The sequence below is a fragment of the Panthera onca genome, chromosome D2 (genome assembly GCF_046562875.1).
Source record: "Panthera onca isolate mPanOnc1 chromosome D2, mPanOnc1 haplotype 2, whole genome shotgun sequence".
Taxonomy (NCBI): domain Eukaryota; kingdom Metazoa; phylum Chordata; class Mammalia; order Carnivora; family Felidae; genus Panthera; species Panthera onca.
In genome coordinates this window covers 36,479,127-36,506,720 of record NC_138349.1, presented here as the reverse complement: position 1 = coordinate 36,506,720, position 27,594 = coordinate 36,479,127, and the positions used below count along the sequence as shown (strand labels likewise).

The 27,594-nt window shown below is 40.7% G+C and overlaps 1 protein-coding gene across 2 annotated transcripts; it reads left to right on the top strand.

Annotated features, from left to right (window-relative positions):
• Window positions 1–207: 207 nt before the first annotated feature.
• On the top strand, window positions 208–26,785 carry RPP30 (ribonuclease P/MRP subunit p30). 2 transcript variants are annotated; one of them, XM_060642055.3, is made up of 11 exons: window positions 208–336; window positions 1,754–1,809; window positions 2,425–2,481; window positions 3,128–3,202; window positions 6,423–6,494; window positions 12,869–12,958; window positions 21,768–21,884; window positions 22,458–22,487; window positions 22,888–22,925; window positions 23,308–23,387; window positions 26,613–26,785. In XM_060642055.3, the coding sequence occupies exons 1-11, from the start codon at window positions 255–257 to the stop codon at window positions 26,684–26,686; spliced, it is 771 nt and encodes a 256-aa protein (XP_060498038.3). In that variant the 5' UTR covers window positions 208–254; the 3' UTR covers window positions 26,687–26,785. The 2 variants fall into 2 exon arrangements, with proteins under 2 accessions (XP_060498038.3, XP_060498037.2); XM_060642054.3 differs by having other exon boundaries at window positions 26,577–26,785.
• Window positions 26,786–27,594: the final 809 nt, after the last annotated feature.

Below are 27,594 nucleotides of genomic sequence, written 5' to 3'. Positions count from 1 at the left end.
AGTTGTGAACCCCTCCGGGGGGGAACCAAACATTTTCATTCAGAAGGAGGCAAAGGATTGGAGCGAGGTTGCTGATTCGGACACACTAACTTTTGTTGGTACTTGAAGGCGAGGCAAGCGCGGTATAACCTTGAAGTGACTACTTAGGAGGAGGGAGGGGCGGACTGTGCAGGTCAACTACAATTCCCAGGATGCCAGAGGGGGCGGGCCCCGCGACTGCGCTAACGGGCGCGCGGCGCTCATGTGACTTCAGCATGGCGGTGTTCGCGGATTTGGACCTGAGAGCGGGTTCCGACTTGAAGGCGCTGCGCGGGCTGGTGGAGAACGCCGCTCACCGTGAGTCTCCCAGGCGCGGGCGGCGGTGCCTGCCCAGCCTCGCTGCCCCTCAGACCATCGGCCCCAATCAGGAGGAGCCCGCGGCCTGTCCTCGTCCAGGTCTCCTGGGATCTCTGGGATGTCCCTGGAAGCTGATGCCCCCGCGGTGTTGCTCTGATCCCGGGCGCGGGAAACTCGAAGGCACTTGGGAGCTTTTATCCAGTCTAGCTCCTTCTCTCCTGCACATTGAGGAACACTGAGGCTCTGAGAGGATGGGAGATTTGTGTAGAGCCCCACGGCTGATGGATGGAAGAAGCCAGGGCTTCCGAGTATATACATAATGCTTAGCTTGTACTTTTAGTATCCCCCCCCCCCCCCCCCTCCTGCCTCACGGCAGTATCGCAGCAATTTGGGAAACGGGTGCACTGATGGGGAATGCTGTGGAGATTCAGAGAAGGGGGCAGGGACCTGAGGGTGACATTGTTGGAATACTGTTATTAAAAAGGGGAGGGTGGTGGGGTCGTACTAGGGAGGGAAGCAGCATGGCCAGCGTGTTAGAATGTTACTCATATTTGAATCCAAGGGAAGCAGAAGCCCTGAGAGATAAGATCCTGTTTTAATTATTGGAGTTAATGACAGTGACTGCTGCCTTCTTCCTTCCACTGTAAAGTGTGAGGATAGAGAGGTTTAAAAATAAAGAGGTTCTGCAGAGCCTGTCAAATACTGGATGCTCAATAACTATTTGAGAGGGGAAGGAAGGAAGGGAATCGGACCAAATCTGATGAGAGGGAGAACCCCTCTTTTGGCATTAATAAGCATTATCTTTTAATATTAGTATCCTGTCATCCCCATTGGTGTTTAAATAACTTGAAGATAGGAGTCATGATTTAGACGTATTTTTGGTTGTCTGAATGTCCATAACGGTGCCGCATTGAGGCTGATAAAGGCAGGCCCTGCCCTCACAGAGTTCCCAATCTATTGATGGTGGATAGCTGGAAAGGGGAAGTGAGCAGTGGCGTGAGGGAGTTGTTATTCCATTTCTCCCTAGAAAAAGGGCCTCTGCAGGAAGTACTAAGGGTAAAAAGCAAAAGAAATGAGCGAGAAAAAAGCTGTCACGCTAATAATACACCACAGTGGTCAAACAGAGCCCTGCCTCTGTGCCTGCACCTGCTCTAAAACATCTCTGCTTATTATCTTAATTTTCATGACAGCCGTGTAAGAGAAGTTCTGTTGTTAGCACCATTTGATAGTTGAGGAACCTGAAACTCGAGGTTGAGTAACTTGTAAGTGGTAATGCTTAGATTTGGAAGAAGGCAGTCTGAAGCCAGAGCTCACATGGTCCCTCTTGACCCGTAATCTTGACCTGAGTCAGGCTGAGCCTATGTGTACAGGAAAGAGGTTGTTACATTTAACAAGAATGTTCAGTTTTTCTTTTCAGTGGGCTATTCAGTTGTTGCCATCAATCATGTTGTTGAATTTAAGGAAAAGAAACAGGTAGGTAAAGAACATTTTCTGAAGTTAATAATAATCAGCTTTTACAATTGTTTTTGTTTATATTGGTAATATAGAAGCTACAGATGAGCATATTTCTTAAATGCAAGCTCTTTGGCACTATCTTATTTTGTATGTTAACAGTGGGGGAGATGCAGAGTTTTCTGTCAAGTACCAGGGCAGATGGAAGGATTCTTGAAGTTGAGTTGATGTTAATTAAATAACTTGCAATAACTTTTAAAAGTATATTGTTATTGACTGAATGGTAATCACAGTATTTAGTCCTTTTTATTTTACTGACTTGGACTCGTTACTAATTGATTTCCTTCTTAAACATGCTAGTAAATATGTATGTTTCTCTTTAGGCCAACAGCTGTACCTTATAGATTATTCCAGTCTAAAAACGATTTTTCATCCCTTTTATCCATTGATGTTCTCAGCTGCTTCTCTGCTTATCAGCTTTCTTCCTTTCAAAACAAAACAAAACAAAACAAAAAATATATTTAGTGTTTCTGGATGCCAGAAATGAACTTTTCTGAAAAGCCCTTATAAGTTTTCTATTATGCTTCATTCCATTCACATGTAAAATCTAGGGTAACTGTTTATCATTTGTTGTAGGAAATTGAAAAACCAATAGCTGTGTCTGAACTCTTTACAACTTTGCCAATTGTACAGGTGGGTATTTTGTTGCTTAAGAAGTATAATACCTATTCAGACATGCCCAGTTTTATGTAGGGTTCTCTAACCTGCTTTGTTCCTTCCTACCTGCCTTACTTTTCCTTCAAGACTCAGCCCTTTCATGAAGGAATCAAGTCAATACTATCGAGTCAATACTTCCTTAATGGTCTTTTTTCCTGAAGTCCTATAACCTTTAAAGAATCTCATTGTGTAGTTTAACATATGTATGTCTTTATTTCACTTATTATATTATAAATTCCTTGAGAAGGAAGAATAGGTTTTACTGATCGTTCCTACCCTTTATTGCTAGTGCCTTTTATTTATTTATTTAAAAAAAATTTTTTTTTAAACGTTTATTTATTTTTGAGACAGAGAGAGACAGAGCATGAACGGGGGCGGGGCAGAGAGAGAGGGAGACACAGAATGGAAAGCAGGCTCCAGGCTCTGAGCCATCAGCCCAGAGCCCGACGCGGGGCTCGAACTCACAGACCGCGAGATTGTGACCTGAGCTGAAGTTGGACGCTCAACCGACTGAGCCACCCAGGCGCCCCTATTGCTAGTGCCTTTTAATGGCCATTTTCCAAAATGGAAAATCATTCATTTGTATTTTGAGATTTTTTTGATAGAATGTTTTTGATTATAGGGAAAATCAAGACCGATTAAAGTTTTAACTAGACTGACAATTATCGTTTCGGATCCATCTCACTGCAATGTTTTGGTAAGTTAATTTTGCTTCTTTTTGATCCTGTAAGTTGTATTGGTTGAACAGTGTTGTAACAGTGTTTTCATCTCACCCCCTTCTGACATTCCCTGCCCCCGGGCATGACACCTGCCTGTTCTCCCTGTCCTCAGAATCCACATAGCATAACAATCTCTTCTACTCTTGGCACATATATAGGGATACCGTAATTAAAGAATCCTTTGACAACTGCTATTCGCTGAATTTACATGAATGAGACCTAAGGTGGGTGCTGGGGATATTGCTGTGAATAATACACAGTTATTGAACTTAGGAAGTATAGTTTAATGGGCAAGACAGGCACTAAACAAATAATTTAAAATGTGAGGAATATTTAAAAAAGGTGGAGGCAGTAACTAAAGGATGCTCTGGGAGTGTGTAATGGGGGAGCCAACCTAACGAAGTTCATACTCCAACTGGGGCCAGAAGAACCAGTAAGTGTTACATAGTACTGAGCAGAAGAGAGAGTGTTCCCACACAGGATGGATTATGTACAGGTCCTGGATCCAAGGAAAACATGGTGTGTTCTGGGAAATGAAACAATACCAGTAGGGCTGAGCCTAGTGAGCTGGTTAAGCTGAGATGAGGTTAGGGAGGTAGGTGAGGGTGAGCAGTTGGAAGCCCTTGAAGGTTTTAACTGAGGAAGTGAAATTATGATGTTTGCATTATTAGGAATGGATCAGAGGGGTTGAGTGGATTTGAGAGGTTTGGTGAGGTGGTCATGGGGGGGGGGGGGTTGACAGAATTTTATGACTGATTGGATACAAAATGATGGGGTGGGGGGTGATTGACAGATTTGATGATTGACTGGATACAGAGTGATGGGGTGGGGGGTAATTGACAGGATTTGATGGTTGACTGGACAGAGTGATGGGGTGGGGGGTGGTTGACAGGATTTGATGGTTGATTGGATATAGAATAATGACTCCCCAGTCATGGCCTAAGCACCCTCCTAGGTAGATGGCGGTACCCTTTCCTGAGAAGGGATGTATAAAGAGCAGCTGTGAGGGCATCATGTTTGGAACATCATTGTGAAGGTCAAATGCGCAGTTGGAAAAAGGGGTGTAGCCTTCAGAAGAGTGGTCTGATGAAAGATACTGATTTGGAAGTGGTCACCCTGTAGAGAACAAATGAAGTGATGGCAATGGATGAGAATCCCTGGTCCAAGTGCAATGTATATAAAGAGAAGTTCTAGGACAGAGCCTGAGGAACTTTAGCATTTAGTGGTAGAGCAGAGGAGGAGGAGCTAGGATTGGAGACTGAGGAGGGACTGTAAGAAATAGGAAGACAGTGAGCAAAGTGAGGAAGGGTGGGCAGCATCAGTGGGCCCAAGCAGTCCAGCAGGAGAAAGGCTAAAACATGTCTTGGATTTATTGCCAAGGAACTCCTTGGTTGCCTTAGCAAAAACCATCTCCATGGAAATGGTAGGGATGTGAGGAAGTGCAGATGGCGTGTGATGCTGACTTTGCTCGAGAAAGTGACTCCACAGGGGAACAGAAGGCACAGGGAAGTTTGGATGAGAACCTGCTGTCTGGGTTAGTCAGGTGGGAGAGGGAAGTACTCCTGCGAATGGGAAGAATCTCACGAAGGAGAGAGAAAGATCCCTGAGAAACTGAGTTTTATCGGGAGCTGGAACAGACTCCTTTGCCATAGAAAAGGAGTCATCAGGGAAAGGCTGGCCTCCTTTATAATGATTAGTATTGCTAAAGAAATTGTGGAAAGCCAAACTTGGGGATTTTATACAGCTGCAAGGCAGGGTTCTGGTTCTCTAGGCCCAGGTAGGTGTAAAGGAGCTGACTTTTGGTGGGTCACAAACACGTTCATTTTTTTTCTTGTTACCATAATATCCTGGTGGCCCCTTTTTGTCCCGTTTCCAATTGGGAGAGGCCAAGTAGAGGTCAAAGAATCCTAGATCTGGACTTTCCTAAGACCAGGAGCTGCCCTGTGTTAGCATGGGTTTTCCCAGCAGCTTTTCCTGTCTGCTTCAGCTTCTCTTCACCCCTCCCCTTTCGTCTTCTGATTTTTAGAATGCCTTTTCTTTTTACAAAGTAAGAAGTAAACATTTTAAAGGTGCAAACAGGCAAAGAATAAATATCACATATTATCCCATCATTCAGAGACCGTTTGAGTATACAGTTGGCCCTTGAACAACACTGAGGTTGGGGGCACTGACACCCCACCCCTACCCCACGCAGTTAAAAATCCGTGTATGAGTTTTGACTGATAACATAAACAGTTCACACACATTTTGTATGTTATATGTATCATATGCCATATTCTTAGAGTAAAATAAGCCAGAGGAAAGAAAATGTTATCAAGAAAAAAAAATCCATGTGTAAGTGGACCTGTGCAGTGCAAACGCGTCTTTAGGGGTCAGCTGCGTGGATTTCCAGCCTTTTCATATACACACACATACAGCTTAAGTTGGGGATTTTCGTTTTGAAGCAGTAACTCTAACTGATACATTCCTCCCTTTTTAAAAAATTTTTTTTAAATGTTTATTTATTATTGAGAGGCAGAGAGAGACAGAACATGAGCATGGGAGGGACAGAGAGAGGGGGAGACAGAATCTGAAGCAGGCTCTAGGCTGTCAGCACAGAGCCCGATGCAGGGCTCGAAATCACAAACCGCGAGATCATGACCTGAGCCGAAGTCGGACGCTTAACCGACTGGGCCGCCCAGGCGCCCCAGTGTTCTTCCCTTTCTGTCCTAGGACTGTCAGGTATATTCTTGCACATCTAGCATTTCAATTTCTAGTTAAGAGTATTCTCATTGTGAACCTGACGGTATCATACTTAGTACATGTATTTCTTGTCTCACAAAAAAATGGTGAGTTCATCGAGAGCAGAGGTACACCTTAAATGATTTTGTATCCCTCGTGCCCTGCACACAGGAGATGCTCACTGTCTGGCAGGCTCCTCCACTCCCTTGTAGGAGCAAGAGCTATCCAATTTGATTCTTCTATCTCAAGCACGGTTTGGTACCCAGTCACAGTGTAACAATGTAGGAAGGAGAATAATTGGTGGGATCTAAAATCTCATGTGCTTAGGCAGTCTTTTCTGTCAGCATGCAAACCAAAGCAGAAATGGCATATAAGAAGTATTGCATGATTGAAATGTAAGTGCAGTTAGGCCCTGAGTCAGAATTCCATGTGTGTGCTCATCGTTATTGTACAATAACATTCTTTTTGTATTGCCAGAGAGCAACGTCTTCAAGGGTCCGGCTGTATGATATCGTTGCTGTTTTTCCAAAGACAGAAAAACTATTTCATGTAAGTAACAGTTAGTGAAAGAAAATAGGATTTGTTATTTTACGTAAGAAGTCTGATGTTGTGCTTTTGCAGGTGCCCTGTTTCACTCCGTCTGGAAACTTAAGATTTTTCATTTACACTTGGAATTCTGGAATTTCATGAGAGGGTGCTTAGGTGGCATGTGGTTTTTTGTTTTGTTTTATTCATCTTGCTGGATATTTTATGGGCTCAGATTGAAAGAGTCCCTCTGGGTGTTTTTCTGTTTCTTTTTCTCTGCTTCATTCACTTACTCGTTCATCCATTTGAAACTGCCCTTAGGTAAATATTGGTCCGTCTCTTTCTAGCTCAGAAATCACTTCAGTTTCTGCCCTCCATGCTGCTCACTGCTGCCTGTGAGGAGAGAAAGGTGCAAAGTTCTACTATGGCATAAAAGATCTCCTCCCTGTTGTTAGCTTTCTCCTTTGCATGTTCTGAGGTGTGGTCCATATGCCAGCACGATTAGTCAGCCTTTAGTCTTTGAAATCCTTCAGCATCAGCCATCTGCTCCTACTATTACCCTTCCTGTTCTGAGAGCCTTTATGAATTTAATTCCCTTTGTACTTTTAAAATTGCCATTTCCGGGGCGCCTGGGTGGCGCAGTCGGTTAAGCGTCCGGCTTCAACCAGGTCACGATCTCGCGGTCCGTGAGTTCGAGCCCCGCGTCAGGCTCTGGGCTGATGGCTCGGAGCCTGGAGCCTGTTTCCGATTCTGTGTCTCCCTCTCTCTCTGCCCCTCCCCCGTTCATGCTCTGTCTCTCTCTGTCCCAAAAATAAATTAAAAAAAAATAAAAATAAAAAAAAATAAAATAAAATTGCCATTTCCATGACTTCTCAGGAGGAAAGGTTGTTAAACATGTCTGGTCATTTAGTCAAATTGAGACCAAATACATTGAGTATTTTATTTTGTTTTGTTTTACATTTTATTTTATTTTTTTTCCACACTGGGCATTTTAAGTGATTACAGGAAAGAAAAAAATCCAACTGTAATTTTTTTTTCCAGGAATATGTTTCACTCTGTGTAATAGGTACAGCAGAAAGTTCTGAATGTTGTCTTCATCTAGATGCAAGAAAATAGCCATCTACCAAACCTATATCCACCCAACGGATATTGTAGGGAAAAAAATGTACTGGTATTTGATGTTTTAATTTTATAGCATGGTTAATTTTTAAGCAAAGTCTGTTCTAAAATTATAGGAAGTTTTCCTTTAAGTTTATCCAGTAGATGGAGCTGTTGACTAGGGAGGCTGATGTGTGATTACATTTAGTTTTTAAGGCAACTATCAATTCTTAATTATTCATATTAATTCACACAAAATGAATTAGCACAAATGAATGAAACAGCACAAATTATCTTTGAATGCCTTTTTAAAAAAATTCTTGACAATTCCCTTCGTAAAATACCCAATTATAGTAATTCTCAAGAATTTTGTTTCAGGAAAAGATGAGTTGGATCAAGTGGTTCTGTTTTCAAGAGGCCCTTGTGGAATTTTTAAAAATCAGGAAAGTCAGATCTCCCACTACCCAGGATTCTGATGTAGTAGGTCTTGGGCTTGAGTATCTTTTTTTTCAGATTCCACAGGAGACTCTCATTCAGTGTTGAAACCCTAAGGAGGAGGCATGGGTGTGTGGAGCTTCTTTAAATAGCAACTTAGTTTTGTTATTAAGTGACAGCAACTTAGTTATAATGTAGACTGAAAGTTGGCTGTGTACCTCATTTTGTGTTGTCCATTTGTTTGTTGAATTGATTCTGAAGCACACAGTTTTCATTTCCATAGCCATTTACTGGTGATTGGAGAAACAAACAAAACACTTAAAAAAGACATACACTTATATATACTTCCAAAGACTTCTATGTATTATCTTTAACACAACAATCCCGGGAGTAAACTGGACAGATATATTTTATTATCATCATTTTTTAGAAGAGAAAATTGAGAGGCTAAATGATTTGCTATTAATCTCAGGTAGTATGTGGTAAAGCCAGGACTTTAGGTTTTAGAGTACATTAAAATTTCATATAGCCATTTTATCTTACGACAGTTGATCCTTGAACAACATGGACTTGAACTGCACGGGTCCACTTTTATGCAGTTTTTTCAATAAATACATTGAATAAATGTACAATGTAATTCAATAAATACATTCAATAAATGTACAATGTAATTTCAATAAATACATTGAATAAATGTACAAGTAAATGTATTTTCCTTATGATTTTCTTAATTTTTTTTTTTTTTTTTTTTGGTCTAGCTTTGCTATGAGAATAGTGTATCTAATACATAAAACATACGAACCTGTTAATCGGGCCTTGATGTAATCAGTAATGCTTCTAGTCAATAGTAGGCTATTCGTAGTTAAGTTTTTAAAGAGTCAGAAGTGGGGGGTTGGCGCCCCTAACCCTCACATCCAAGGTTCAGCTATCCTTGTTCTTCTCAGATTATTCAAAAGTGTGACTTCAAAAGCATGAACACATGCTTTATATGGTGGGTAGAACTGTCAGAAATACTCTGGGAGATGATTAAAGCTATAAATAACATGCAAGATATTTGGAATTGACTATACAGATATACTCAGAAAGTGACATGGTGACAGTTTTTGAAATTGGAACATCTTCCTCTTCTCTGTCCAGATCTTACCCATTCATTAAGACACAGTTGAAGTTAGCACTCTCCCCGTTTTCCACAGAAAATCAATTTAAAAAAGACATTTTTCTTTTAATCATAACGTAGGTATATCACGGTCTGGAATTGGGTCAGATGCAAGCAGTTTGTTCCTTAACAGGTTGTATTCTATAAGGGATTTTATTTGTTTGGTTTTTAAGTTGATTATCTAGAATTTAAACAAGCGTCCTTGTAGACGTAATGTTCTAAAACTGAGGTCTCTAAAATGAGTCATAAAAGCAAACACACACACATATGTTAACAATTAGTAGTTTAAAACCTAACCACCTTAAATAGCATTGTTTCCATGGGAAATAACATATGATTTTCCATTCTGAGTGTCTGGAAGATGTCTCATGGATAAACCCTCCCTCTCCATAGTTACCCCAGGGGATAAAGGCGGAGATGAAAGATTGTGAGGGGAGTCCATTAGCCAAGGCTTCTTGGGATGGGAGATGGCAGTGGAATTTGGCAGACAGTGTTATACAGAAGCTTCAGGAACTTTTGAGTTCGTTATTCCCATTTGAGATTTAAAGTAACTGGAGGAGAGGCGAGGAGAATTCAAGTTATTTAGTGCAGTGGTCGCCAAAGGGGTCTCCCTATTGATTTAAAAACATGCTGAACCTTCATCCCCAGTACATGTATGTTTATTTTCGTATAAATTGTTTGTATGTTCCATTATATCAGTGTGATTTACGAAAGAATATACACACACAAAACAGATTTTAAGAGAATGAATTAAAAGTAAATGGAAATAGAAGTTCTGTTTAGTTCTTCCTTCCAAAATCCGTGCCTTACCCTTTGAAGAGCTGTGTTGCAGAGTCTGCTCCCAACACCTGAGGCCCTTGAGGAGACAGGGTACCTTGTGAGGCAGTGCTGCTTCAGCTGTAGCCTGACTCCACCAGCTTCAGAATTGGTAGGGGTGTTTGTAAGATGCAGGTTATTAGGCCCTACTTACTGACTTTATTACTGGGAGGAAGGCCTGGTAATCTCCATTTTAAATAAATGGAGTTTGTATATATATATTTACATATATACGTACATATATGTATGCACACACACACACTTTAGATTGGGAGGTACTGTTTATGGACATCTCTCTTTTCCCTGGGTAAGTCTGGCTCTCTCTTGCATGTTACTTATCATAAAGTACCACCATGTATTAAACTGACACCCGTGAAGGGGATTTGGGGAAGACTGAATCTCTACCCTCCTGTTTCCCTTGTTTCATAGAATCAAAGGTAAATGTATCTGGGGGTATGTGCAAACCCCTTAAATCCTTGTAGGAGTCCTTGGCCAAAAAAAAAAAAAAGGCGAAGAACAGTTGATATGAATTCATACGCAACTTGCCAAAACCACCATAATGAAGTTCTTAATTGCAAATATTTCTTGAACATAATTTAGTCCATTTTAATGATTTGGAAAGTATTTCATTATAATGTGAAATTAGCTCTTATTTCATAGTTACCGAAATGTATCGATTAAACAGTTGTATTAATAGAAAAATAACAAAAGAATTCGGCTTGAGACATTTTACATTTGAGGTGTTAGATGGAGCAACTGAGCGTTTATTATAATACACGTATTTACACCAACCCAAGAGATATTTTTGAATTAGCTGCTGTTACATAAGAGGGGGGAAAAAGCAATACATAAGTTAAAATGTAACCTAATTTAGCTTTGTTGTGGGGAAGAATGCTTAACAGACTTTGAAAAAGTGAATCTGTTTTTAAATGAAAAATAATGATAATAAACTCAAACAATATAGAGCAGTGTGCAATGAAAAGTACGCTTTCTTCCTACCTAAAATTCTCGGTCCCTTGTCTCCAGAGGCAACCGCTACTAACAGCTTTTGTGTATCTTAGAAATAGGTATTTACCTACTCCTTCCTTCCGCTCCCTCCTTCCCTTCTTAACACCATGCTTTTTTTTTTTTTTTCATCTAACAGTGTATATGGTTCCATAATATCAATTAGAGATGTACCTTATTCTCTTGAAGGACGCAGCATATTCCATTGTTTACAGGGACTGTAATTTATTTAATATAGAGGGATATTTAGTTGCGTCTTTTGTGATTGATATTGCAGTGACTGTCCTTGCACTAATTAGTATTCTCGAGCATTTGTAGGGCAGATGGCTATAGAATATATTTCTAGAGGGTCTCTATAGGATATATTCCTACAGGTGAAATTGCTGATGTGTGTTTAAAATTGTGATACCTTTTGCTAAAATGCTTTTCAAGACCCCGTACTAATTTAAAGACCCAGCGAGTGCCTGTTTATTCATTCCCTTGTTAGCAATGGATTACTGAACTTTTTGATCTTTGCTATTCTGGTAGTTTGAAAATGGTGACCAGAAGCTGAACTTGTTTTGTCTTCTGTTCGGAGCTTTTCATCCATTCTTATCAAATTTTCAATGAGTCTTTTATGAGTTGGACAGCTGTAGCATTTGGGATGGGGCAGATTCTTTATAAGCCAAATGTTTCTGCCAAAACAGCATTACTTCCCAGGCTTACTAAGTTACTATGACTGTCTAAAGCCAAGCAGTCTCTGATCACTGCTTGCTTCCTAAAGCCCTGCTGTGGGGGTAGGAATGACCAAAGTGGGAATTCTGAAGAAAAAAGGCGAGGTGTGACATTCCTGTCACTGGTAGAAGGCCAGGCCAGTCATATGGGGGACATTACTGCATGTTCTTTACCCCTCTTCCTTACCCTGTCCTTCCCCTCCGTGCATGTCCCTGATGTTGGTTTGCCAGCATAGCCATCCTGGCAGTTTGAATTTGTTCATCAAGCCTATATGCACCACATTGTCAGTAAGGCTTATTTTTAACACGGTATGAAATGGCCAATTCTGTCACCGTAAATCAAGTCATGGTGAAGTCAGAGTCAGATCTGCATCTTCTAGCAGTGGTTTTGGCCTTATACTCATGCTTGTAACCTTTCCCCAGCTTTGTTTGCTTCCCTGATTTTCCATTTATCCTGTTTTCCTTATCTACTTGTTTGGTTTTGTTCTTGGTAAGCCATTTCTAAAGCCTTTTGGAAGTAAATGCTGACTATTGATCAGTAAATAAGAGCAAAAATTAGAACAAAGGAAAAGGAAACTAAAAGTTGAAAAATGGATTCAGTATCATTTGATTTGTAACAGCTCTGCTTGGACCATTTATGTAGACTATTTCTGTTAGAATTTGAACAGAATGCTGTTGGTAGGGCCATGTTAGTGTTCCTCTAGCCACTCAGTAGACTGATGGTAGCCACAGGCCTGGGGTAATTCCTGGCACAAAAATAAATCTGTGGAATAAATGGACCATGCCTATATTCCTTTGGCTTATTTTTTTTCCCCCTTGGATTTCAGAACAACTAATTGCTTCTTTTCTGGAACAATCTGAAGTTACTTTCCAGAAACTGAGCCTCTCTTAGCAACCCATCCTTATGTAGCAGACCAGGAGTTAGAGGGTCTCTAGGCTCCGTCTGTTGAGATGGTCTGTGGACATATCACTGCTTCAGCTAGATTACAATTAGACCTTTCACCCAAACGTGAAGGAATGGCTAATCACTGACAGACACATTTCAACACAGAACCATTATGATGCCTCTGGAGTGAACCACGTCTATTTATATTCCTTTAAATCAAGTACAACCATATTTCTTAAGATGAACCAGTTTTTCCTTTGGCTTTACCTATTTTTTTTCTTCTTGACAGGTTGCTTGTACACATTTAGATGTGGATTTAGTCTGCATAACTATAACAGAGAAACTACCATTTTACTTCAAAAGACCCCCTATTAATGTGGTAAGTGTCATACTTTCCATTCCACATGTGAATCTGTACAAATTTGCACTAACAAACTGGAAAAGGGGCAAAAGGAACTAGTGTTCTTTAGAAGGAAAAAGCAAACGCAGTTTAGAAAAGAGGATTTTATTTTTGGAAGCTGACCAAAGGTAGAAAGGGAACTTAAAAACTATCCAGTAAATTATTGAGATGTTTTTAAAAGGCTTTAGAAACCCGAGTTTATGAAGGATATTTCTTAAAAGGATAGCCATAATGACAGACACTTAGAGCCTGAACGTGGAACATGAAGGGGACTGGGCAGTTGAGAAAGAAGAGGTAGGGGGGAAAAATACATCGAGGGTTCCTGAGGCACCAGTGAGCGAGGACGGGTAGGAACAGGAAGGAGCAGGGCACGGAAAGCACCGTAGGCAAAGTCCAAGCACAATGAAAACCTGCACTGATGCCTGCCGTTTCGCACAAAAGCCCCAGGGTTACTTTTATAATCACCTAAGAGGGCGGCCATGTGTGCAGGGAAGTTTGTTCCTTCCCCTGCGATAGAAGGTTTCTCATTCCCTTTCTACGTAGCTTCTCTTGTTTTTCCCTGCCATTTATCTTCCGTCTGTCACACCTTCTTGTCCGTCTTCTCTCACCGTAAAGGTGGCAGTAGCTCACATCGATAGCCGGCAGGTCAGCACGCTGTCAGCTGTTTGGCTGGGCAGCCAGATCCTGCGGGAGGCTTAGGACGTTATTTTAGAATTGCAGCCCCGAAACCTGGCTCCCATTCTCCAAAACTACTCTTGAAGGAGAAAAAGGGTTCAGCAGACAGTCCAGATGACATGCCCAGTCCTGTCAGAATTGGAAAATTAAAAATGTATGCACTTTTTCAAGATCGATAACTCCCCTATTCTTTTGTCTCCGTAGAATCACAACTTCGTTGGGTTTTGTTTTGCTGTCGCCGCTGCTAAGGAATTGGCTCAATGCCAAGAATAGGGGGAGACAGTGAGAGGAGAACATTGATCTATGTGGTGTGCAAAAATTGAATCCGTGTGGAAAAATTTCAGTTGGCTTATGTTCTACCCCTAAAAATATGCTACTAAAAAACTTGAAAAGTACTCAGAATTTTAAAGTCATATATGTAAAGGGGAAGCTATAAACCATGGCTTTTTTGATAAATAGAGAGTGCTACTGAACATACAGTATTCATTAAGCTCAAATCATTGTTTCCCATGTTCTTACTGGTACTTATAGATAAATAAGTAGACAGTAAGAGAAAACCCCAAATCATCACATTTTGGAGCTGGAGATCTATGTTGTTGAGCAGCTCGCTTATGAAGCGTGGTAGAATGAAGGCCAGCATGGAGAAGGTGTGCAGCTCTTCAGTCATAGGGTTGGGACTGGTCTGGTCGATACCCCGTCAGATGAGATCTCTGCTCCGCCCCAGCTACCTGTGGTAAAAGGCACAGACTAATACAGCACCCAAGGTGATGGCAGTCTTGTTGGCCTCACGTATTGTTCCTCTCCAGAGTTACCAGTCTCTCTAGAGGTTTGCCAAGGCTTTTTACCAGCCTCAACCCACCGGTCCAGTTTCCACGTAAATAGCACCCCCTAGAGTTAGGAGGTGCAGCCACTGGCAGTTGCTATTCAGCTTGCAACTTGTTTACCTTTCTCTTCGTCTTCATGAACAAGGAAGGCCATTTTCCAGAGGCCTTGGCCTGAGTAAACCCACGTGTGGTTTTACCGACCGTGTCCTTGGTTGGGAGGACGTAGTAGCATGTGGTAGATTCTAAGGCCAGGTCTATTGTCTGGAAAGCAGTGCACCGCACACAGTTCCTCACGTCCCATGACAGTGGAAAGCTTCTCAGTGGCTGTTTTGGTAAAGGCTTTCAGTTTTTTGTTTTTGGTTTTTTTTTTTTTTTAAGTTTATTTTGAGGGCATGTGTGCACAAGTGGGGGAGGGGCAGAGAGGGAGAGAGAAAATCCCAAGCAGACTCCACGTTTCCAGCTGAGAGTCCCAACGCGGGGCTCAAACTCATGAGCTGTGAGATCACGACCTGAACCGAAATCAAGAGTCGGACACTCAACCAGCTGACCCACTCAGGCGCCCCTCACTTCGTTTCTTTGGAATGTGCCCTACTGTTCAACCCTGATTGTGAGCCTCTAGAGAGAACCACCTGTGGGTTGGGCCTTTTTGAAATTACCCTAATATCTTGCCTATGCTGGATACTTCCTAAAATTTGTCAGTGGAATGAATATATGTCTAATTTAGCTTCCTAAGGTGCAGCTCGTGGAACATGGATAAATCCTGCTCGTCATTAGTCTTGAGCGGGTTGTCAGTATGTGGCAGGAAGCAGAGGCCAGGAGGGAAGTGGGGCACTGGGGCAGCACGAGGAGGATGGCACTGGGGACAGTGGCACTAGGACAGTCCACTGTCCGGTTCCATCTGTAAGTTCAGGAAAACTGATGGATATTTTTGGCTTAATTCCCATATACTTCAATTTAAGAATTCTGAAAAGTAAAAATTTGACAAGTGAGAGGGATATGCAGTATTTAACATAGTGTCTGCTTTTTTAAAAAATCTGGTGTGAACATTTTACATATGTTGTTTAATAAAAACTAGATGATGGAGTGGAAGGAAAGGCTGTGCAAGATTATTTTAAGTCTTCATCTAGTGTAGGAGTAGGCTGTGGTGTGAATTGGTCAGGAGGCAGAAAAGTCCCTATTAATTTATTCACCACCCATTTTTCATTTGAGAGAGGAAACTGGAAACATATAATAAGGTAGCTAGCTTATTGTTCAGGGGGAATGAGAGTTGTATGGATGTGTATGTATTATTTGTATCTCATAATAGCTATTCTAGATATGGAGCAACGTGTTTACATCAAAATATGGAAATAACATTCACCACGAAAGTATGGAACATGTAGTATGTGGGTAACCGTTAAGTCTTAAGTCTTAGTCCTTGCATGCTTCTTTGGACTTGAGAGTAAACTTGTCTTTGGCCATGAGAAGTTGATAGGTTGGCTTTATAAGGATCACTCTATGGGGCACAGATCTTAATTTGGATAGGATTTGTACTCTTTTCTTTGTGGTGGTGAAAAGCATTAAGATATTTTATTCACTAGTCCTTTACCCAGAGGCTTTAAGCCATGGGACAGTTATCAGCTCAAAAGGCTGGGATGATTGGAGGATGTGAATTTTCTGTTATAGGAAGAGTAAGTTCTGAGGATCTAATGTACTTGGGTGACTACAGTTCATAGGAATGGCGTTGTGTACCTGAAAGTTGTTGAGAGTAAATCTTAAGCATTCTCACCAAAAAAAAAGTATTGACTACGTTAACTGTCAGGCGAGGGCTGTACAAATTATGTGGATCTTGGTAACCATTCCACAATGTGTATGTGTACCAAATTATTGCATGGTATACTTTAAAATGTACAATTATATTTGTCAGTTATTCCTCAATAAAGACAGAAGAAGAAGGCGGTTGGGATTATGAAGGAGGGGCTAGAGCAGCACACCAGAGCACTCCATTTGTACAACTTACAGCTCACAACCCCTCAGTTGTCTTCAGCACGTGCTTAGGGCACCATGATATCAATTATGTAATTTCCTCTAAAATCTACAAACCTCTTCTGGAGCCTGGGTAACTTGTATGGGAACCACAACTTTACCATGTGATAGTTGGATTTCAAAAAAATTGAATTCAGCTCCTCTTCTTGGACAATCAGATGACTTGTAATTAACTTATGGTGTAGGCGCACTCACCTGCTCTAGCCCAGTAGCTGTAGGGTGGGTAGATGTTGATGACCTCTGTTATGCAGATAAGGAAAGTTGACTTGGGAATTGTATTCAGCTCTGATTCTAAATCTGCTATCATTTCCCACTGGGAAATGCTATTTAAAATTACTTTACAGCAGAGCTCTTTGTTAAGCATAGAATAATTTCATAGTTCAAAATGTGATCTTTAGGAATTCAGGTTTTTGAGAAGAATTTTTTTTAAGCAGTACATACTTTTACCCTCGCTTTGATTTTTTTTTTTTTTTTTCAGTGTTATTGCCATTCAACAATGACTTCCAGTCTATGGAGTTATTTCGGTGCTTGTATGTGTTCTGCTCTCTGATGGTTTCCTCTCAGCACTTCCTTTAACTGTAATACATTTCTCTCTTCATGGTCCCATTAGTCCCCACTGAGAACTGTCCAGTAAATAGTGTCTCAAGCGGTGAAATTGTTCCAGGAATCATGCCATATATTCTTGAGCTGGGTGAGAGTGCTCTGTAAACTTTCTTTTTCATCACACATATTATGAACCTAAGTGTGTTGAGTGCTTTATCGATCCAATGTTCCACCAGTGCTAGCAAACTTGCCGGTCTCAAAAATTTTTGTGTGGCATAAAAACCAGAAAGAAAATTAAAAGACCAATGACAGACTGGCCTTAGATCAGAGACAAAAGGCTAATCTCTCTAATATATAAAGAGCTCCTAGAAAAGAAGCTAAGAAAGCCAGATGAACAATCCCTTTTCTAAAATGGATTAAGAAAATGAAAAAGACATTTCACAGGAAAGGAAATACAGATGGCTCTCAAACATGAAAGGTACTTAAATTCATCAGAATAGGAAAAACTCACATTCAAATCACCTAACTGGCACAAACCCAGAGGTCTGATGATACGCTGTGTCGTAAGGTTGAGGGAAAGCAGGCATTCTCATGCATTGCTTCGAAAAGTGTAAATTGGACCGATCGCTATTGGGAAGTGGGTAATTAGGCAACAACCATCAAAATCCCAAATGCTTTACGTTCTGACCTTGTGTCTTAGTTTCCGGGGCTGCCATAACAAAGTACCATAAACTGGGTGGCTTAAAACAACAGAAACTTATTGTCTCAAGCTTCTAGAGGCTAGAGGTCTGAAATCAAGATGCCATCAGGATCATGCTCCCTCTGAAACCTGTAGGGGAATCCTTTTCTCCCTCTTCCTGGCTTCCGGGGCTTGCTGGTAATCTCTGGCAGTCCTTGGTTTACAGCTGCGTTACTGCAGTCTCCGCCTTTGTCCTCACAGTGTGTTCTCCCTATGGTCATCATTTTGTAAGGACACCAGTCATCCAGTAGACGCCAGTGACCTCATCTTCAATAATTACATCTGCAACAACGCTGTTTCCAAATAAGGTCACATTCTGAGGTACGGAAGGGTAGGACTTCAACATACCTTTTATGGTATGTTGTCAACCCATAATACCCAGCAATCCCACTTTAGTGTTTATTCTACAAGTATATTGAAACAACCCAACGTCTGTCAGTAGAGGCTTGTTTAATTACATGCCATACCTCTAAAATGAAATACTATGCAGCTGTAAAACAGTGCAGAAGTTATGAGCTGACCTGGAAAACCCTTTGAGTCAGAACAAGAATGTGGTAGGCTACCTTCTGAGTAAGAGGAAAGATTACATATATTCATATTTGCTCATATTTATTTGTATGAAGACACTCTGGAAAAAGACACAGAAATTAATAGAAATTATGGGAGGTGGGGATGGGGCAGATGGGAGCAGAGGTACAAGTAAGACTTTATATTGCCTTCTTTCTTTCTTTTTTTTTTTTTAATGTTTATTTATTTTTGAAAGAGAGAGCATGAGCAGGGGAGGGGCAGAGAGAGAGGGAGACAGAGTTTCTGAAGTGGGCTCTGCGCTGATGGTAGAGAGCCCGATGTGGGGCTTGAACTCATGAACCATGAAATCATGGCCTGAGCCCAAGTTGGACACTTAACCAATTGAGCCACCCAGGCGCCCCTTTATACTGCTTTCTTATGTTCCTTTCATTTGTGAATTATATGAACAAACTACCTGCCTTAAATAAATGACACGCCAAAAGGGTGTTGAATCCTTTTGAATTCAATTAAGAATTTTTATGAAATTAACAGAGAATCCGTATATTGTCCTAGTAATCAACTGCCTATTTTCTTCCTGTCATCTTAAGCTTTGCTTAGTTCTTGGAATTTTACCACCAGTATTTCTCGATTCAAGTATCACACACCTGCCCTTGGTTTGTAGTGTCATTATGACTGTTATTTTTCATTAGTAAAGAAATCTAATCATCTGCCAATTCCAGAACCTTGGTCAGAGATATGAACAAAAGCCAATCAGGCAGGCAATGTCATTCTTCATAAAAGAGGCTGTTAGGAACAATCATTTGATGAGCGTAAGGCAATTTACATTAGAATGGTCTTGGAAGCAGGCCCAGGTAATGAGTCTGTATTTTATCTATCTAAAATTTAAAATACGGTAGTATTATGAAGGAAATATTCACAGTCTTCAATAGCACACTATGTATGATTTCTGTATCAGATTTTTAGCTATTTAAAAGTGAACTTGAAAAAAAACAAAAAAAAAAAAATAAAAGCAAACTTGATTAATGTACTAAGAGCAAAGGCAACTTTTTTCTTAGAAACTAATTAAGCTGATAATTGTCACTTTTCTTCCTCCCATCCCCAAAAAGAGGAGTTTTTCATTTTGATCTTATCCCCAGTGGGGGCTAAAATTGTAGATACAGTTAGGAATACTTTATGACCTGATCACCCAGTTGTGTGTTTCGTCCACATCTTTTTATTTCCCCTCTTCTCTACTCAACTGCATTGTGTTTTAGTTCAGCAAATAGAAGGATGAAGAAAAAATGTCAGCTTCTTTGGCTAACTAGTGGTTCTGGTAAGAGAAGTAGCCAACGGGGTAATAGTTGAAAGTATGGCTAAAGGAAGTGTTTTGGTTTCTCTGTTGAATAATTAGCCAAGTTCACCCTGTTTCTTTTTAATATGAATAATCCTTGGTGAGCAGCATTATCACATAACCTCTTTTCTGTAAGCTACTGTGTACTCAGAATATACATACATTAAACGCTTTTTACATAAAAGACAGTTACATGTTTTACACAGTACCATGACACCAGCTCTCGAGAAGTGTACAAGACAGGCAGGAGGAATGAGGTGTATATTTAACTATGGCACAAAGACTGTCATAACAGACATCATTCCTGGAAATAAACAACATAGGCCCAAGGATTAGGAGTGGGAAAAAGTTGTCAGAAAAGGGAAGAGGGGAAGGTTGCAGTATGGAAAATAGCATGTAAATTTTAACTAATATCAGATATGTAAGGAAATCTAAAGTAAAATCTCAGAGCCTTAAGGCAGGAGGCCAAGTTAAGTGAAGAGAAGATTGGGGGATGGGAGAAAGGCAGTGTCTGTTCAGGGAGGAAAGTAGGAGCCTGAATTAAATCAAGGTGGGCTCCCAGTTCTGGAAGAAGACAGGTTTTTCCATTCCCTGTGGACACTCAGGAGTAGACCTCCAGCGGCCATAGCCCACCACCCCCAACTCATCCTCTGGGTGATAGAAATTCATTTGCCAGACACAGACTTGGACCATACTGCCTGGTTTGTGCCTGCTGTCCTTCCTTTGTTCATTCAGAACACCGCTGCAACCGAGTGACTTTGCCATTGCCCGTGGTAGCATCCTTCAGATGCTTCCCACTGCTGTGTCCTGTCCCCAGTCCTAACGACCTGCACAGTTGGCCCTTCCCATCCTCCTTAGCCTCCACTCCCACCATAGGGGCCCCCTCACTCTGTCTTCCCCAGCCCACAGCCTCCTCCCAGTGCTCCCATACTCCCTCCAACCCAGAGCCTCTCCATGTGCTCCTCCCTCTGAAAATGCTCCTTTCTCTACTGTTGCCTCAATTCCTTCCTCACCCACTCCTAAATTTCTCTTTGATCGCACTTCTCAGAGTTGGAAGTTTTGTGCTTTTGTGTAATTATTTGATAGTCCCCTTACTAAACTATAAGCTCGGAAAAGGGAGGAGCCATGTTAGCTTTTGCTCACCATTTCCACACGTGGTTGGCTTAACACATATCTGTTGTGAATGGATGAAGATAACTGACTTGCTCCTCAGAAGAGATAAACAGTGTAGTGGTGGGTTTCAATTGTTTCCACTCCTTCCAGGCTGTTTTCTTACCTGTGGATGCCTATCTATTGAGAATGCCTTAAGTTGGAAAGAACTTTTCTTTTCCTTGCGTGGGAGGCCAAGCTTGTCTGGTGATCTGGGCGAAATCGTCAAGAGCCCAGGTTTCTTCCATCTTTTTTGTTGGGCATCCATGAGCCCAGCCAAAACTCAGGGACTCTATTAGTAAATAAAGAAAAAAGGAGAGAACCAGAAAAAAAAAAAAAAAAGGTGGGGGAGAACAGATACTGGGGGCAGTTAGCAGTCTGTGCCACAAGGCCTGATAAAGGTATCATAAGGGTTAAATATATGCAGAAGACTCTTAGCACAGTGCCTGGCACTTCCTTCACACTACTTCCTTCATTCAGCGTATGTAATAATTGACTTACCTGAGATGTCTTCCCACCCCTGTTCTTGGAGCTTTTTTTCAGCTCTTCATTTCTTTGTCTCTTCATTAATGGGTCAAATTACTTTTTTTTGGTTTTATTATATTTGCAAATAGTTTATTTACCCTAACTATAGGGAGCATGTCTCCATTTTCCTTTTAATAGTTCATGGAGGAATGGTGCATTTGCTACCCGCCCTGGGACTTTGCTCTCCATAGCCTCCCCATGATTCCTGTTAATATAAAGTCAGCTTTTCCACAGCCAAGATGAACTGTTGATCAAACAGAGCCACATACCTACCTTCTCCTGTGGATGGTGCCATCCGGGCGTAAATCTGCCTTTGTTTAAGGCTGTACCTTGACATGCAGGAGGTGGGCGGTGGGGTTGAGGAGGAAGATGAGGGAGAATCTTAGTGAAAATAAAGTAGGGCAGTGTGTTTTTATCCGGGACGGTTTATTTTCTTTATTTCCTGTGAAGGCAATTGACCGAGGTGTGGGCTTTGAACTTGTCTACAGCCCTGCCATCAAAGATTCCACAATGAGAAGGTACACAATTTCCAATGCCCTCAATTTGATGCAGATCTGCAAAGGAAAGGTATGGTCCCATAATTTTCGGATGTTTTTCAAATCTAGCAGTTAATTATTATTAATACACTAGAATTGTTTAACTAATTCCTTTTCCCTAAAGCACAAAATTCTTGAGGCCCAGAAACAAATTCTCTCATCTCACTGAGCCCTGAAAATTTTAAGGGAAAGAAAAATACCGAAGGAAAATAACATGAGGTGGGGTGGCGAGATGTGTTGAAACCCTTTATCTTCCAATAAGGAATTTGCAGTTTACCTACTGTGAAAAGAATGGTCTAGTTTGTCATCAGTGAGTTGAATTAAGATTATATGACCTTTTCAACTAGTTTTTTAAACAAATTAATCTTTTCTAAGATCTGGTGGGAAGGCTTATTCTATTTCTTGTTATATATAGGCTGCTGTTAATGATAAGCTCTTTCATTCTTTGACTTTGATTTTTCACCTTATCTTTAAAAGCGGTTGGTATTTGTAGAGCCTTAAAATGTTATAAAGTGATTACTGGTTACTTGTATTAGAAGATTTCAATTTTTTTTGGTTTACATTTATCTAAGATTAATAATATTGGTCACTTTCTGTCCTGTAGAATGTAATTCTGTCTAGTGCTGCGGAAAGGGTAAGTCTGCTTTTGAGTACTTTGTTTTCACTTTTCAAGTTACAAATCCAGAGGAAAATTTAAAATAGTCGTGTAATGAATCTTTATTGTGTATTTTCATATTGAACTGCATTTGCTCATTGTAATTGCTGAAGAGTAAAATGTATCCCCATTCCTTTTGGGCTACAGTTTTTGTTTATATGAAATTTTGTTTTTATGCTATTCTAAAATGCTTTCAAGGTTCTTTTAGAAACTTTTAGCAACTTAAGAAAACCATCAAAGTTATAAGAACTGAAATTTATGCAATTGATTTCTTTATTTTTGGATGCTTAAGCATCCTGTTAATTAACTGCAGGTGAAATCATTGAAATGTTATGAATAACTTCTCTCCTATTTTTTTTTTTTTTTCATTTTATTTTAGCCTTTAGAAATAAGAGGCCCATACGATGTGGCGAACTTGTATCCTTTTCTGCATTAGAAGTTGTTGAAATGTTCTTTTAGGAAATTTGGAATTTGATGTGCTATTGCAGCTTAGCAAGATTTTTTTTAACCTTTTACCATAAGGTTACCAATTAATAGCTTCAAAAGCAAGTTACATCAGGCCAGAGAGAACCTCATCCTTTTGTTTTCTGGGTCAAGGGTGAAGTAGAAAAAGGGAAACGAGGGACTCTTGAAGCTTAGAGCGGGTCTCCTTGCAGATGCCTGTTCCGTTCAGGCCAAGAGCTGCTGTAGAATGAGAGTCTCTTGGCGCGAGCAGGTTGGGCTGGCCTTGGCAGTTCTGTTTCTGTTCATCTCCCGTCTTTGGCTGATGCTGGGTTGAAAGCTTTAATGGCCCCACCAGAGGGTTGCTGTTCGGGCTGTCTGAGAGTGATGCCAGGGCTGCCGTGTCCACCAACTGCCGAGCAGCACTTCTACACGGAGGTGAGCAGGTTCTTCCAATAAAGACACCAAATGGGCATTTTAGGAGCCAGTCTTTGTTATCAGACAGCAGAGCCATATTTGCTTTTACCGTCCTGCTCTGCAGAGTTCCCTCAGGGTCGCCTTCGCTCAACTTGTTTTAACTATACCTGTCAACGCTTTTTGCCCTTCATTTTGGGCTTTACTCTGTGTAGTCTGTGGAATGAATATAGCCTGTGTTGCAGAAATAAGGACGGAATGTGTCTTTCCAGCTCTGTGTGTGTGTATCCCTGTCTATAGTTCGACAGGCTTCTAGTTTCCCTTTCTCCCCTGCCTTCTCTCCGGAGGGGCATGCTTCCCTGCTGAAAATCACTGTTTTAGAGAACTGAAACATGAAAAATTGATGTTAAGCCATTTATTAGGAACACAAAACAGCGGATGCATTTTCGAAACCCAACCAACAAACCCAAATAGTCATTTTTCACACGTATTACAACTCGTGATCCTTTTTCTCACGTTTTGTTTACATGCTCACCTATGTGCTCACTATAGATACTCTTTACTCCCATTTCATTTACCTATATCTACCTCCTCACCTTAATGCCCCTACTTGAAGCCACGGAACCTCCTATTCATCAGATGATAAAAATTAAACCACAAGTATTTGATATGCCAAGACTTTGGAGAATGAAAATGAGGTTTTATTAAAAGAAAAAAATGTACACTTTGATCTGCTGTCCTATCTTCATTTCGTGATTTTTAGCATTAGTAGTAGTGGTCACGAGCCAGTTTACTTGATATCACCTAGATGAATTTTAAACTTCAGAAATAGGTTGCTACATGTAGATGAGGTTATGTGGCATATGAATAGGTGAGTTACTGAGGCCCGTGTTGTTGTGTCTAGATTTTAATAATCTCATCTCCACTTGGGAGAACTGGGTACTGTATTGCCTTACCATGAATTAGATGATTTTCCTTCAGTTTTCAACATTTTTAGTTTGAGATTGTTATATGGCCTAGACTCCATCACATTAGCTCTGGGAATGGCCACATTAATTAGGACTTCATCAAGATTTGCTTGAAATTAGGGAACAGTTGGTTCATGCTTTGGTTGTTCTGCCATTATTTTTGTCTGTTTTAAATGAACATAAGGAATCCTTGAGATTTTGGATAACAATTGGTTTTCCAAAATAGATTAAACAAGAAAGGGAAACTAATAAGAACATATAATGGGAAAAATATGAAGTTCTGCCTTTGACTTTAAAAAACTCAACTATTCAACATGGGTCATATATAAAGCTCGGCTTTTCTAGAAGCTAAACTAAAGGAAGCCCTATGGACTTTAAGGTAGCAGTCATCTTCACCCTAGTGTGACAGTCCCAGTGTATGCCTGCTGTCCCTGCAGAATTATCAACACATCTAGAGGAGACAGTATGGTTACCCAGGTTTTAGTTGACATTGAGATCAGTATTAGATTGTGGTGTGGTGGGTTCCTAAGATTGCTAATTCGGCTTCAGGTTACACTAGAAGAAATAAAGGAATCTGAAGCAAGAGGATTCAAAGTCTCATTACCCTCTGCATAGATGAGGTCCCAGCTGATGTGTATCATCCTGAGCACCACATGTCAGAAGGGCAGCAGTACACAGGAACACTTCTTCTAGAAGATGGTCAGTATGTTCTGAAAGGGCTTGGAAACCTCATAAGAGAAAGTGTTAAAAGCAGTGCCGGAATGCATTCCTGGAAAACAGAAGACTTAGAACACGTAGTAGCTGCCACTCAACACCGGAAGGCTTGTTATGGGGAATCAGAATTAGGTGGATCCTTTGGGCTTCCAGAAACCAGTGAAGAGCAATTCTAAGGAGGTTGTAGAGAAGGGACAGGGGAAGTTGGCATTTTAATGACCTTGACAGAAGTTCTGTCCCTTTTATAAACTAAAATGCTTTAAATAACTGGCAAAGATCTAGTAGACCTGGTAAATTAATCCTGATAAATGAGAAAGTAACTCTCTTGCGTAACTTGCGTAACTCTTTAGAATTAACTTTACTTTTATTACTTCAAACAAGAAATAATTCTTAACTAAATTTATGTTCATGAAGTTATTTTGATTCTGCCTCTTTGGTGCTAATGGATCTCTCTCCTCCCTAGTCCTTCCTTATTTCATAAGGATTAAATTTGGATCTGTGTTTTCATGGCATGGTAGTTCTTCACAAGCTCTCCCTCCTGCCCTGTTTCCCCCTAATTTTTTTCACACTCCTCCTTCACACCAGCTTATTGTCTCTTAAACATACTAGGCCCTTCCTACTTCTCTCTCCATGCTTTTGCAAAGGAATCCTCTCCTCTCTCTCTCTCTCTCTCTCTCTCTCTCTCTCTCGTATTCCTAGTGTTACTTCTGTTACAATACTTTCCTGATTCATCCAGGCAGATGCAGCTTCTTCTGGGTGCCTCCATTTCTATTACATTTGCCCCTAATGTGCTTATCTCAGTGTACGGTAGGAAGAAACACTAGGTAGGTATCTCTGCCTGGCCCAGTAGTATCTTTTGAGCTGAAATTGGGTAGATTTAAGTCGAACTCTGCTGCCAGCCTGACCTAACATCTCATAATTCCCATTCTTTTCTGTTGTCACTAATATACAAGAGATCCATAAACACGTGAGCTTGATTTTCTTCATTCACTCGACAAGTATTTATTGAACACCTGTTAGATAACAGGCATTGCTGGGAGCTTGACTGTACAATACGATTGATTCTTCAGAGGTACACTGATGACCTAGTGAGGGACCCAGATATGGTACGTGCTGTCAAATGAAGTGAGCACACATAATCACCATGGGAGCGATTCAGTTGACTGTTGACCTTGCTGTCTCGATTCATTTCTCTACCATACATAAAGCGTCTTCCACGCCAAGGTCTGTGACTTGGGTCCTGACTACAGAAGATGCCATGGATGCACCATTAAGGAGAACCTACCCTGCAGTTTTACCCTTGAGTAATCCCTTCAAAGGGAATTAGATGTAAATAATATACTGATGTTTATCTACCTTGGGGGGAGAAGGTAGTAATGGTGAATGGCATCAGAATCCATAGCCATTCATTCTGGTTTTATCACTTACAGATACTGTAAGGCAAAGTCACAGGGTGTGAGACTTGTTAAACCACCTCTTTTTCACTCATGTCTTAACTTTAAACACTACGGTTTGCCTGTTTGTTTTATAGAAACTAGAAAAACTGCTTTTGGAATTATTTCCACAGTGAAGAAACCTCGGCCATCGGAAGCAGATGATGATTCTCTTCCAGCTTGCAAGAAAGCCAAGTGTGAGGGCTGAAAAGAATCCCCAGTCCTTGTCAGCGCTCCCTTCCTCCATTTGGTAGTCCGTCCACCACAATGGAAATAAAAGCTTTGTATGCTTTACTGTTTTCCTTTGGAGCTAGGAATTGGTAGTCTATGAAAACAATTTTATATTCAAGCCATTAAAATAACAAAACCTAGTGAAGCAGTAAAAAAGAAGACCGCCAGCTTAATAGAATTTTGATATACTTTAAGAGAAAAACAGAGACTGGCTTATTTATTATTTGTATTAAGGATAAACAGCAGGTATAATTGAGTAAGATGCTTCAGTATTTCTGGGCAGTTGGGTGGTTCAGTCTGTTAGGCGTCCGACTTTGGCTCAGGTCACGATCTCACAGTTTGTGAGGTCGGGCTCTGTGCTGACGGCTCAGAGCCTGGAGCCTGCCTCGGATTCTGTGTTTCCCTCTCTCTCTGCCTCTCCCTTCCCCCCCCACCCCCCACCCCCAAAACAAACATTAAAAATAAATGTTTTTTAAGATGTTTTCAATATTTCAAGACTCTTGAAAAATGTTTCTTCTTCATTTAAAAGTACATGCTTTGCTGCTTTACTTGATATACATGGCTTATTATTTTTCAGTCTTATGCAAAAAGTGGTTATCTTGAGGCCTGTTAAGCCATACTAAGGGGTTGGCTGTTAGTCAATCTATTCTTGTTGTAAACCTCTCTCTCATTATATTCATCAAATCAAAGTTCTTCCTAAAAGAAATTGCTGTAAAGGTTGTGGAAGGAGAAAGTGCATGTAAAATCACAGCCTCTTCCTTTGCTGGTTCTTACCTCCATGATGTTCTTGAAATAGAATTCCCTCCTTTAAGTTGAAAGTCCCTAAAAACCTAATACTGATTTTCCTAATAGCAGTATTAAAAATATCTAACCATTGTACTCAAC

Coding starts and splice junctions, on each gene's coding strand:
- RPP30 (XM_060642054.3), top strand. CDS start 255: ATGGCGGTGTTCGCGGATTTGGACCTGAGAGCGGGTTCCGACTTGAAG. Junction 1,810..2,424: donor AATTTAAGGAAAAGAAACAG/GTAGGTAAAGAA, acceptor CATTTGTTGTAG/GAAATTGAAAAACCAATAGC. Junction 22,926..23,307: donor CCATACGATGTGGCGAACTT/GTATCCTTTTCT, acceptor TGGCCCCACCAG/AGGGTTGCTGTTCGGGCTGT.